Raw genomic sequence first — 13,342 nt, 5'->3', positions numbered from 1 at the left:
TCAGAAATTATGATAAAGTATGACATACTTTAGTCCCTCGCCTTTTCGGGTGAGAAACTTTTATTTCCCATGTTTGCAAAAGAAATAATCATTTAATCCCTAAAAATTTGGACTACATGAGCAACAAATCAGACCTCAAGGACAAAGTAGTTAATCAAAAACTTAGGGACCATAGTGTATACCATTCTAAAACTCTAAATAGAGGAGTAGACTATAAGGAATATAAAAATTCAAGGACCATGTTTAATTTGAAAAGAAAAAGAAAAGACCAACTATCAATATTGCCTAAACTTAGAAAGGTTTTGTCATTTTCCAAAAATAATAATACTTGAAACGTATCCATAGAATGTTCAAATTGATTTCATTAAGCTGTGGAATTACCAATGCTTAAAGACATTAATGCCTTCTTTGATCCACCAGACAAATTTATAGCGTCAAATGTTGCCATGGAATCATCAATTGAATCCCCCTTCTTCAGCAACATAGAAGCAAATACATTCTCATCTTCTTGAGGTCGTCGGAATCGTAGCTCAACGGAGAATTCAGTTCCATTATGTATTCTGGTTAAAGGAGAAACGGCAATAGACAAACCATCCTATAAAAAATGAAAATATGAAATATCATCAAGATAGTTTTGTTTTTCAACCTAAGGAAATCAAGCAGCAACTGGGGAAAATACCTTAGATTTTCTTGAAATATCAACAATTACAAATGGTCCAGGGTAAGCTCTTGAATCTGTTCAAGGAAGAAAAATGTTAAATGCAACCCTTAGAATCTACAAGTTTTTCATAAGGTTATAAATTGACCAAATCAGGAAAAGGGAAAATTTGATTTCATTTTAGATAAGGATAATTACACCAAGAAAACATATTTTAATTAGGATTTTTATTTGAGTACTAACAAGTTTTATCTGGTATCATGTATATAATTAAAAAAAAATTGAGCACTGACAAAATTTTATTTGAGTACCAACAAAGCATCACTTTTATTTGACCATCAATCAAGAGTTGCTTTGATGGCAAATAACAATGCACAGTGGATGTCTACAAGCTGAAGCACCATATGGAGTTATGAACAAAATGTTAAGTGCTCCTGAGTAGGTCACATGGCACACAAGTGATGTTTAGAAATAAGGTTGAGCAGCAAATGACAAGCCTGTGAAGCTGCTAAATTGAAGGTCATTGATTTCACTTTGATTTGATATATTTTTTATATGAAGTGGCTTTAAGCATACAAGGAATTAGTCAGATCACAAAAGGGTTCAAACTAATAAATCTTAGAAGGATTCAATGATTTAAACTCAGTTACCAAAACCAAAAATCGCAACTTAACATGACCAACTTAAGCATCCTAATGGAATACAGTTTCAATAAACTGTCAAATTTTTAAGTTTTTTAAAAAATGAACCAGGTTTTGTCATAGTTTTAAATTGGTACTTTAATCTTAGTTTCTCTTATAGAACTTCTTCATTTCTACAGATTTTACTGTGCAAAAGAATATGGAGAAAAAGAAAAGAGTCCATTTGGATAGCAAGTCATTTCAAATGATTGAGTATCTGAAATTCGGTATCAGATATATTATTGGAATCGGAAACAATTTCTGAAGCGTCTGCATGACCCCAATCCCAGCCTGATTTTACCTGCTGGAGGTTGAAGATGAATAAGACTTCCGATGCTGTCCTACGTTGTAACAACTAAGCCTTAATTCCAAACTAGTTGGAGTCGGCTATATGAATCCTTTGCTTTCATTCCCACTCTATTTCAACACCCATTCTGCCTTCTGTTGACAGAAAAAATTAATAATTCTCCTTCTCCAACAGTTTACAGAGGTAATTTACTACTCTGTTAGTTCACAAAGTTAGTTAAGCATTTTAATCCATGTCAGATTGGATGCCCCGTTGATACCAAGTGACTAATATACTAGCACTAGAAAGGAAGGGTTGTTTGTGTATGCCACACATAAGCTTATCTGTTCCTTTATTTAATTTTTCAACTACTTGATTAAGAAAAAACTTTGTAGGACTTGGAAAGATATTCATAACAACTGCATTCCCTTATGCTCAAAATATCCCTTTTGAATATGACAAAAAAGGAAAGTCCTTTTTCTTTATAGATAAAATAAAATTATGTGAAGAAACTAGAAAGGCATCGATGACCCACAAAGAATAATTAATGCCCCATTGAGAGCTAACATACCTGAAACTGACACTATGCGTGTTCTCCAAGCAAGCGTTTGAGATTTTAAAAGAGAAAGATGTAGTGAAGAAGTTGAAAAAGATCCAAGATTAGAAAGTTGAACAGTAACAAATGGTGCACCTTCTGGAGGTTTGCTTGCTAATACAGGCTGCCTTTAAACCACAAAATAATCATAGGTTATTGATCAATCATATATTAATCCACAATACATATACACAAAAAACAGCATGCATGTAATTTTGGACATTGATAGATCACCTCCAGGAAAAAGATTTTTGGAAAAGATCAACATGAAAGTTCAAAAACCACTGATTTTCACATGAGATATGAAAGGGTTAATCACCAAAAAAATGTAATGAAATTTTCTCCAATTTGCAGTAATGGCCTATGCTTTAGGAATTCCCAGTTATATCCTATTGTTTTGTTGTTGGATGCAATCATGGATAAACCACCCGAATAATTGCATGTAAAATTACTTTCAGATGTAATCATTAGGTAAGGACATATCATCAAAAAGATAAACTTAGTGCACTGAATTTATTAGCATGTTTGCTCAATTTACTCCATTTATATTCTGAAATTCTGGAAATATGAATGAAGATGCTTCTGGCCTCCCTGGCAGTACATTCATAATCAACAATTGATCAGCCTCAGGGTGAGTTTGAATTAAGGAATTGATTACAAGATATAGTCATTCCACTACAAGCTAGGATTAAAGGGGACAATAACTAATTTTATATTCCAGTTTTCACCAAATGGAAAAAAAGGGGAAGAACATGCAGCTGTGGTAGCAAATTCACAAGATTATAATTTATTTGTACACATAAGTTACCTTAAAAATACAGAAGCAGACTGTTTTCTGGCTATTGTCACACTTTTGTTATCATAGAAATTGCAAAGAAGATTTAAACCTGTCTGATTTTCCACCTGCCATGAAAAAATAGTTGTAAAAAACTTTTTGCAATATGCTAGAGAAAATATCACTATAACATAACAGAAGAGGAGAGTTGACTAACAGAAGAAATGAAGGGAGATAGAACAATAATAGAGAGTGTAGGCTTTCGGTTGTCAATAACAAGTGTAGCTCATTAAAAAAGACACTTAGCAAATGCAACAGAAACTCTCTGCCTGAAATTAAAGTTTACTCAGATAGCATAAATAGCACCAACTCCAACAGTAAATGTTCAAAAGAATCTCTTGAAGAAACATATCAGATACCAACATGCTCTCTGGCAATGTTGAAGGTATTCCATAGTTGGATATGAATTTAACCTACTCTTTTTTTTTTTTTTTTTGGAAAAAAAAAAAAAAAGAAGGAAATTCCATCGTGACAAGCAGTCTCACTGGCCCTTAATTATCAGTCAAATAATAGGAGGTCCCAAGATTTCAAGCTCCAAAAGGGATTCTCTGATCTAATGGCATATTGAAATTGCCAATGTTCCAATGCTTAAGCAGAAAAAAAAAGAAGTGGTGAAAATAAGTATAAATTAGCACATGGAAATATTGCAAACAAAGACACAACAGAAATGGACAGGAGTGGGATAAGAAGTAACAAAGGAAGTACAAACCTTGCAGCAATTGGCCGATATCAAGGAGTTCCTCACTGAAAACGGACCAGCCAAGTTTAATTCCCCAATGACAAGAAGTAGTATATCCAGCGAAACCTCAGTTAGAGATATGTCCCACTGTCAAGAAGCCAAAATGTAACTTGTATATTGTGAGAACCAAACCAAAAAAATTGTCAGAGAAATTATTTTTTGCGCATATGATTATTGCTGACCTCCTTAGTTCTGCAATAGACATGAACTGGTACTCCACGATGAACAGTTTCCAAACTTAGAATCTGAGAACTTGAACGGTAGAATATACAAATTTTAACTGGGCGAACAAGTTCTCTCCTACAATGCACAGGAAAAAGGGAAATAAAATAGGTATTTTCCCAAACAGTAATCAGTTTTAATGTAAAAGGCAACTAAATAAGAACATCAAACTAGTTATACTAGTCTTCCCAGAATAAATACTCACCAAGAATTTCTTTGTGCATAAAAATAATATAGAGAAGCACATGATGTACTCATAACTCTGGTTTTATAAGACAGAATTTGAACATTGATTTCTGCACTTTTTATGCAACCACGAAGGAGAGGAAACCTGTCCTTTGAATCTTGAAGTTCATTAACAATGGTCAGATTCAAATTATCAATCTCAATTTGAACACAAGGGAGTTTTCCACTCTGATAAGAAGTTCTGTCCTCCTTCTGCACCCTAGAATGCAGGTTGACTCCAGAAGTCTCCAAAGAGTACCTATCTGAAGTAATAATATTGTGACTCAAAGTATGGTCCTGGAATAGTTTAAACTTGAAAGGATTTCCAGGCTTCCTGACAAATTCTGGAATCCCATCGATAAAAGCAACAGCACAGTCATTCTTCTTATTGATCAGGTAAAACTTATTCCTAACCAAATTATTATATGGCTCCAATTCAACATCACCCTTGTAGCTTTCAGGCTCATTAGAGAGTGCTCTCCAAAGAGACCATCTGTTATCATTTGTGCTGGAGATGTCAACAACAACTGACCCAGGACGATAATTCAATCTCAAGGGTTCACCAGAATCATTCTTGGCATGCAACGAGATCAAGGAGAACCATAAAACTGATGAACTCCATATTTTTTGTTTGTGGTGTTTGACCTACAAGTAAGTTAGAAAAGAGGTCATAAAGTAAAGTCCAAAGTGATGAATTCCAAACACTTAAGAATTCTTTTCCTTTTCAAATAGAACTATTGTCACAAGTGACAGTGAAATGCTTTTAGTATAATTCAGAAGCATCCCTGTTGTGGATCCCTTTGTGGGCCGATCCTATGTTAGGAAAGGCAATTAATTTTGGCTGTTGTTTAGGGCTTGGCTGTCACTTTAGGATTAGTATTTTAACTCAAGCTGTCTACTCTCCTTTAGTATAGGAGTTGCATTTCTCTCTATTTTTAAGGAGCCTAATTTATAGGTTTACTATTCATGTAGTAAGTCTAGTCCTATTTAAAGGACAGTCAGAATAATAAAAAGTGAAGTCAGAGTTCCACTCAAACACAGAGATCTGGAGCTCTCTCTCTAACGAAGTCCAAGGTTTTCAAGTTCCCTTTGAAGAGCTTGAGTTAATTATCACAATCGGTCGCAAGAAGAATCAGGACAAGGGGAAGTTAATAAATCGCCCTGTGACACGACCTATTCTCGTACTCTTAACAACCCCCCTCTTATTGAAGAGGGTAAGAGAGTGCACCGCACCACCTTAGAATCTTAGATCAGTCATGTAAATGTCACATTAGATTCTATACAAATTAAGCCAAATAGACACCTATTTACTATATTATGTTCAGAAATTACCATGTATGAACTAAAAATTTTGCCCCAGAATGTTATAACATCATGACAACATGGATTAGAATAAAGCTTCTTGAACAAACTAGAATTTCAACTACACAAATAACTGGACTTCTTCACCTTCTCACGAGATTGAATTTGAACAGAGAGAGAAACAAGTCATGTAATTAATATATAGCACATACATTAATTAACTACGTGAGGCAGCCATTTTGATACCATAAGACAGACCAAGAAGGATGGAAAACTAGAATTAAAGATCCATGATCTGCTTATGCAACATGGTGATGCCATGGAAAACAGAGCACAAAAGAAAGCACAAAGAGTATCTAGTCTCCAAAAGGTGTCCTGTTCTGCGACAGGATCAGGCATATTGAAATTTAGTTTCATAACACCCCTTTAAAGTCCAAAACTGATTCACCAGACCGGTTCCAACATTGGCTTGCACATGGTTATAAGGTTTATGGAAGAAAATCAAAAGTTGCCAAAGGTCATCAAATATCTTTGCACTTAAAAATGATACCCCCACAACCAAGAAAGAAGGTGCAGGGGTAATTGTTCCCAAACCTACTTTTATTTCTTCTGCAATCAATCAATCAATAAATGATTACAGATCAAAGGAGGGAACAGGGAACAGGGAACAGGGGACAGGGGAAAAAGTCATTTGCAAGGTCCATTGAAGTACAAAATTAAGCATCTGAAAAAGCCAAGATATGCAATACCTACAACATCAAGAAGTAAAGCTTTTAGTGACAACCACTGACGAAAGGAGATCTCCAAAATAATTAAACAGACATGTCACATTTACTAATGCAAAACCCCAAAGCCACTACTAAAAATATGCAAACTATTCCAATTAGTCTACCAGTGAAGTGTACAAAAATTACCATGTCTGCATGCTGTGCCAAGGTCTTCAGATAGATAACAATATACACACACTTGTAAATTCTTTAAGAATTTATGCTTCCCAAAACTCAAGGTTGATGTGTTGAATGAAAATAAAAGTAATGGTGTTTGCTTACCCTAAAAAGAGCCTTTTCTCCAACAAGAGAATAATGGATTACACCAACCAAAGTATAGTTGTTTTCTCCTTCAACTGCAAAGTACATGTGTTCATGCACATCTTGAATTGCCACAATTGCACCTACACATGTCAAGAACAAAGTTTATTTCAAGTTCCCCCAAAATTTGGGATAGAGACTATAGACTTCTTGAACATGCATACCATTAGGAACCATATCTTCTAATCTTTTCTCTGCTTGGTTACTGGACCAGCTCCTTTGTTTGAGATCATTGGTTCCCTTTTTGTTGTATCCACCAGAGAAGGATGGAACGATTGATGAAAACATCTGACATGGTAGCCAAAAACAAGGAACAAACATGCTTTACTGACGGGACTAGGAAAGCATCAACAGCATAAACAATTGACTAGCAAAGCATCCACGGCATGAAAAATTTAGCATAATACAGGCCTAGAAACTTTAAGAGAAAGAGAAGCAACTAAATCACTTACCAATATTTCAGATAGAGAAATTGTCATGTCAAAACCTGAAACAGAGCCATTGCCAATCCAAACGTGATCAAGTGGCAGGGGCCCATTCTTGGGCTTCGCAGCTGATATGGAAGCAACTAATTTATTCAATATATAATTCCGAGGATTTGCATGACTTCCATCCATATGATGAAATCCCACGGCAGGATCTCTGGCTGTAAAATGAGATGATGACTCATTTGACATGGCAGAAGAAAAATGAGGAAATTGATTTTCATTTTTGGCAGATTCTTGAAGGACTTGAGAAAAGATTGACATGCGAGAAAGTTCAAATGTGAACCTCCTTTGCACGTTTATTGATTCAAGCTTCACAAAGACATCAAGCTCAGTCACAAGTTCCTGAAAACCACCTGTACCAAATGACTATTATGTAAACACTATATACAGCAAAATTATCAAATTCAACAGAAAACAGGATGTATACCAGAATCATTTTCGATAAGGAGAATAAGAGAAAACTGAGAGACATCTACAGTGGAAGTCTCAGGCATTTCCCAGCAGGATTGTTGAGTTTCCTGTGGTATCTCTTGGACATCATGTTCAGCATTTTCAACTTGTTTGGCAGATATTTTTACAGTTGATAAAACACTTGTTAAACAATGAAGATACAAAGCAAAACACCGAGCAAATATCACCGATGCTGTAGTTTCAACAAACAGATGACCACCCTGCTCAACAGTATAATGTGTGATTCCCATTAGAAAACAGTAAAATGCTGTAGATAATATCATAATGTCTCACTTGTTCCCCTCAGCTGAATCTGGTGAAGTCAAGATTCATGTGCAGAAAATCCAAAAGCACAAAACTCATTGTGCAACATTGCAATCATGTAGAAAAGATAATAAAAAGTTTCCTCAACAAATAAATTAAAAAGGCATAAAAGAGATAAATCAGTTTCCAATTAACTAGAGATAAAAGTCAGCACCTGTATTCTCCAAGAGATTGTCTGAAGATCACCACCTACTGAAAGCAATGATGTAAACTTATTGACCTGCCGTGCCCCAATCACAACATTCTTTATTGAGTGCCTCCCAACAAATATTCCGCTCAGTGAAACATTTATAAGAATCCATTGGCTAGAGGTTGAAGCTGAGGTACTTGAAGCAAAACCCAAAGTATGAGACTGTGCACTTGAGGTTTCAGAATCAGTTATCAAATGGGAGTTCTCCTCAATATTTAATGAGTATGCATCACCACCCAAAGTAGAATTATTTAATGAGTTGCTCATCCTATCATGAGGATGGCCCAACCCCAAAGATAATGTGAAATTAGACAGAGATAATTCATATAACCAATAATTAGAGTGTCGCTGCAAATTTCTAACTACAAAGTGATCAAAACTTTTTCCCATGTGATCTCGATACCTAAATATAACGGACTGGATTCCTAACAAATCAAAGAGAACTTCCACTTTCCTTTCTTCATAAGACATATCCACACCAGCATGATGAACAGAAAACCATATTCCATAATCATGAAAATCATGTGCATACAATTTTTGATGACTAAAAGTATCAAATACTTTTTTCCAATTCTCCCCCTTGTCACATAATCTAGAATTCTGAAGAATCACATCCACCGTCTTGAAATGAAAGGTAGCATTAACTGAAAACAAAGTACTATTATAAATCAAAGGCGCTCCCTCTGCAGTACTCTCGTCATTGTCAGGTTTTGGCAACACCTTACTTTGCCTTATAAAATCTCGAGGAGGCATATAACCGATCTTGTGAAAGCTATCAAAAGCATAAGAAACCACTGAAAATAAATATGCAATGACCTGGACAAAACATAATATCATCAATTGATGAAAATAAACTAACATGTGCTAGAAACAAAGAGATCTCCATAAACTGGTTTTTTTAAGAAAAGAGAAAACGGAAAAAGAGAAGGAAAGAGGGGAGGGGAGTGATAACAAAGTGCAAAGAGTTTAAGTATAAAATTTTCCCACTCAACTTAATTGCTGCTATTTCAAAGAGAAAACAATGGGAAAACATAATATTAACCCAGGAATAGATATGGAAATTTTGGACTTATGCTTTTTCTTTGTCTGTCGCACTATAGAGTCTTTGGATGGAGAAATATGTGTGTATATTCAAAACTCAGAATTTGTCCTTTAGTTTGTTGAGGGAGGAAGTGGTACTTTTTGGCTTCTACACATGCACAGGCTTTCTAAGCTTTTAGAAGGTTCTCTTAAAATGTTATCCAACTTCTTGAGGCTGTTACTTTCTTTAGCTTGCGATTTCTCGTTTATAGTTGCCTTTGAAGTTATATAGGAATGGCATCAAAAGCATTATTATTGTAACCCTTGCTTTTGCCGTGTCAATGCATACTGCATTCTCGTTTTCCACCATATATCAAGGTGTGATCAAACACCAAACGTTTATCACTGTCATGTGGCAGATAATATTAGTTGAGAAAAACTGGTTATAAGGTAAAATTATGGCTGACATTCTACCAAAACTTAAAAATAGTGATTTTATTGAAATAAAAATATTCTTAATTTGGCACTAAATAAGCTGAAATTAAAGATAAGTCCAATGGCAATTGGTTGGCTAATTCATAAAAAGATTATTATATCATACAATTGAATTTGGTTTGCTATTAAATATTATGCAATTAGGATATACTTTTATCATCTGTTAATACTAAAAAAGATTTTGCAAAAATGCACAATGCTTTGGCTTGTTAGAATGAAATGTCAAAATATTTTCTACAGAGGACCTCAATCTGCTTTTCGTCAAATTCTAGTGGAAATATTTAGCAAGGAAACAAAGTCACAATCACCTGAAACAAAGCATGCAACTCATCCATATGTGAAATGACTGTAAATCCCGAAGCCCTCCCACACAAGGCTGCAGAGAAAGCCGTGATCGTACTACTAAATGAATGAACACACTCCCTGAAACAGGTGCAAAATTTGTTCTTCATCAAGATAGCATGCATAATTTTTCAGTAAAATATAGAGACATAAAGAAAAAGAACTTTTTACTTAAACAATTCCATAATTCCCAATATATCATCAACGTCAAGAACGTAGTGGAGGTAAGATGGGCAGTTGGTCAGATCTAGTATGGATCATACACGGACATAATAATAAAAGTAGAGAAGCTTTTGTGACCACTTTAAGTTATAAATGAAATAAGAAAATGTGTACCCAATAGAACGAAGGAACAAAACTGACAAGCATGAAGTTATCTAAGAGGTAAGTTATGACTTTCCAAAAGAGTAAGGAAAGAAATATCGTTCTGCAACATTAATGTATCTCCAAATAATAAAAGTTCAAAAAATGTAAACAACTCATGGAAGAACAGAAGAAAACAATCAAGAAAAGATAAAATCAAATCTTGAAAAGCATTCCCCATTTTACAACCTCATTATGCTCGCTTGTCAAGTTAATTACTTCACCCTTTGTATGCAAAGTATCAGGCTCAAAAGAGAATTGCGTGGCATATGACAAAAGAAATTAATGAATGAACAGTCTTCTTAGAAATGGTTGATAGCTATGATGGCTACAAGCTAGTTTAACTAGTAAATCTTTTGCATTGAAACTAGCAACTTTAGAACCCAATACACTCAGATTTAAGGTGGAAGGGACAATGGGTGAAGGACTACCTGCTGTTGACTAGCTCAGCAACTGATCAAAAACCAGGAAAAAATGTTCTTGCCCAAAAAATATGAGTGAAGAGTGAAAGGAAGATGCTCCTAAGGAAAAACATATGAATATTTACACCTCAAGCAACAAAAAAGATGAATGAAAGAGAAATTGGCACTGTAAAAGCAAGTTGTGAGAATTTATATTTGCAAAACCAAAACAGAAGCCCAAAATTATCCTACCTGAAAAATGACAACTGAAAAGCTATTGGCTTCAATATGAGAATCTGGCTCTCCTGTATGTCTGTCGAATCTCCCATGTAAATGTTCAAACCATTGACCCTCAGGTAAGACCTGAGTGAAACACAAATTTGAGAAGCATACTTCTCATTATCTGATTTAGGAATTTCAATTATCTTAGGCTCTCGCGACCTATGGCATTCTGTTTCTGCATCAGCAAATCCTGGCAATTGAGTTAATGCTAAATCAGATTTTGAAGTTGGCCGAACAACAGCCTCAATATTCTGGATATCAAATCCAAGGTTAATGTCATCCTGGCCAACTGTATAATGCATGTTTTTTTTCCCATTCTTCGACTCAATCTTTCTCATTGACATCTGGATGTGAGGACCAGTTATGAATACACCAAGTTGAATACTTTTCCCTGGAAGCATTCTAAGCAAGTTCAACTTCAGTCTAGTGACAAAGCCCTCGTATTTACCTTCCCAACTAAATTCTTCAGTGGTTGGAGTTGGATGTGAAAGAACACTTCCTCTTCCATTGTCCTCAGTCCATGTTAGAGCATGCTTTATCTGCCCAAGCAGGATAGCCATTGATATTACTGATAAATATCCCAGAGCTACATTTAATTTTCCTACTACCAAACAGCATTTCCAAAACCCAGGATCTGGACTCTTCGGGCCTGTATAAATCAATTTATTTTTTATCTCAAATAGAAGCCATGGCTTTTGCAAATACTCAATCTCATTCTCCTCATATTTGGTGTGAGCCCTCTTCCAAGCTGACCACATTTCTCCCAGCAAAATTTTTAAATGTGGACTACAAGCACTTTCAGCTTGACCCACAGCACTAGTTTCACTAGATTGTGAAGGGGAAAATATTTGTGCAGGCTCACCCCAAAGAACAGTTTTTAAATTATCAACCCTCCTACTTCGATTTCCTTTCACAGAACTAATATGATGTTTTAAACAGCTGTCCATGATTGTAGCCCCAATAACAGAAAATGACTTAACCTTTAACTGCCCACAGGAAATTGTCAAAGACTGTCCAAAAATTTCATCGACATACACTAATAATACTGCATCAATTGATAGACAGAAAGAGTGTACATCAGAATGAGGAATCCCAATGTTCAATTCCATTTTTTCATCAATATTCTGCATTTTGTTAGCTGGGGAAAGAGTGATTGAGATTTTTCCAAAGTTTAGCAAGAAACAATATTGTGGACAATGATCCTCAGAAATGATTCTCTTATGCCCATCAAACTTCTGTTCTTGAAGGAAAAACTTTATTGACAAGAAACCATGTACAATTAAGAGGAATATTCTGCATATAAATTTCCAAGTGATTACTAGAACTGAAAGGATTATGGAGAAAATTTTGAACCAACTATAGATGGAGGATTCCATATGACCAGATTGATCATGTTGAATGTTCAAAGCCGCTCTGTATCGGGCTACTCGCCGTGCCTGGGCAATCGCTTCCACTGGTAGCTCCTTCTCAATACGAGAAATCAACTCCCAATTGTGAGCAACTGAACTGAGATTGTCTCGGAAAATCTCAACAGCAGGCTTTTTCAATGTGTTGACTGTAGAATATCCAATGAAGGAAAGTAAATGCTCATAAGCATTGAGATAACGTAGCCACAGACAAACCAATTCAACTAAATTATGCAATGACAATCTGGGAGATGAAATCACATATCCTAATCTGTTTGCAGCTAGTCTCCAAAGATGTCTACCATTTCTGGTACCTTTTGATTTTTTTGATAGTAGATTTTCAAATGTTGACAAAACAAGGAGATCAAGTGGAGAAAATGAAATATTTAATTCTGGAACCAGGATACTGAATTCTGCCAGCTGAAGATCATTCAATTCAATGCATGACGATAAGTCTGTGGAAGTAACAAGAGAGTTCTTCATATTTTCCACCTCATATCCAATTCCAAAACCTCCAAAATTGATAACAATAGTAGTTTCTTTTACTGGATTAAAAATCGCACCAACAAATCCTCTGAGAATACATCCATGCTGAAAATACTGAGATTCACCATTAAACTCCTTTAGTTCAAGCAAACATACTAGGGCATCGTTTAAGATGGGAACTTGCACTTGCAGATTGGTACTAAATATCTGTAAATGGCAATGTTTGAGAACAAGGTTCAATAGCGAAGTTGTAAAACGATTTCTTGTGGGAGTGGAGACCAAGATCCTCTCCAGCACATTATGCAAGGCGCTACCCTAGTACATATACAACAAAGTTTCAGTAATTCACTCAAGTTTAGCCAATAATGTAACTAAAGAGGTCTTCAATCTTCACTTTCTCAATGTGCTTAGCAGAAGTAACTGTTAAAAATAAAAGCAAACATGTTTTCCATCTTATAGAGTTAA

At 35.3% G+C, this 13,342-nt stretch overlaps 1 protein-coding gene across 9 annotated transcripts in view; it reads right to left on the bottom strand.

Annotated features, from left to right (window-relative positions):
- The window catches only part of LOC105639629 (vacuolar protein sorting-associated protein, putative (DUF1162)), a 30,143-nt gene that overhangs the window by 15,835 nt on the left and 966 nt on the right, over positions 1 to 13,342 (bottom strand). For all 9 annotated transcript variants that reach the window (XR_016320211.1, XR_016320213.1, XR_002285069.3 and 6 more), the window contains exons 3-16: positions 10,956 to 13,192; positions 9,906 to 10,020; positions 8,047 to 8,898; positions 7,546 to 7,789; positions 7,083 to 7,471; positions 6,795 to 6,918; positions 6,592 to 6,713; positions 4,221 to 4,885; positions 3,976 to 4,093; positions 3,764 to 3,880; positions 3,028 to 3,122; positions 2,196 to 2,347; positions 680 to 735; positions 382 to 595 (exon numbers count right to left, since the gene is read on the bottom strand). Coding sequence is in view for 4 of the 9 variants with exons in the window: in XM_020681633.3 (XP_020537292.1) it covers positions 382 to 595; positions 680 to 735; positions 2,196 to 2,347; positions 3,028 to 3,122; positions 3,764 to 3,880; positions 3,976 to 4,093; positions 4,221 to 4,885; positions 6,592 to 6,713; positions 6,795 to 6,918; positions 7,083 to 7,471; positions 7,546 to 7,789; positions 8,047 to 8,898; positions 9,906 to 10,020; positions 10,956 to 13,192 (5,500 nt within the window). In the remaining 5 variants the exon portion in view is untranslated. The remainder of the gene's footprint in view (positions 1 to 381; positions 596 to 679; positions 736 to 2,195; positions 2,348 to 3,027; positions 3,123 to 3,763; positions 3,881 to 3,975; positions 4,094 to 4,220; positions 4,886 to 6,591; positions 6,714 to 6,794; positions 6,919 to 7,082; positions 7,472 to 7,545; positions 7,790 to 8,046; positions 8,899 to 9,905; positions 10,021 to 10,955; positions 13,193 to 13,342) is intronic.

The sequence above is a fragment of the Jatropha curcas genome, chromosome 3 (assembly GCF_041381405.1).
Source record: "Jatropha curcas cultivar XTBG-Jc1 chromosome 3, XTBG_Jcur_1.0, whole genome shotgun sequence".
NCBI lineage: Eukaryota > Viridiplantae > Streptophyta > Magnoliopsida > Malpighiales > Euphorbiaceae > Jatropha > Jatropha curcas.
Note: the sequence above shows the minus strand (reverse complement) of the source record. Positions and strands in the feature narration are given on the sequence as shown.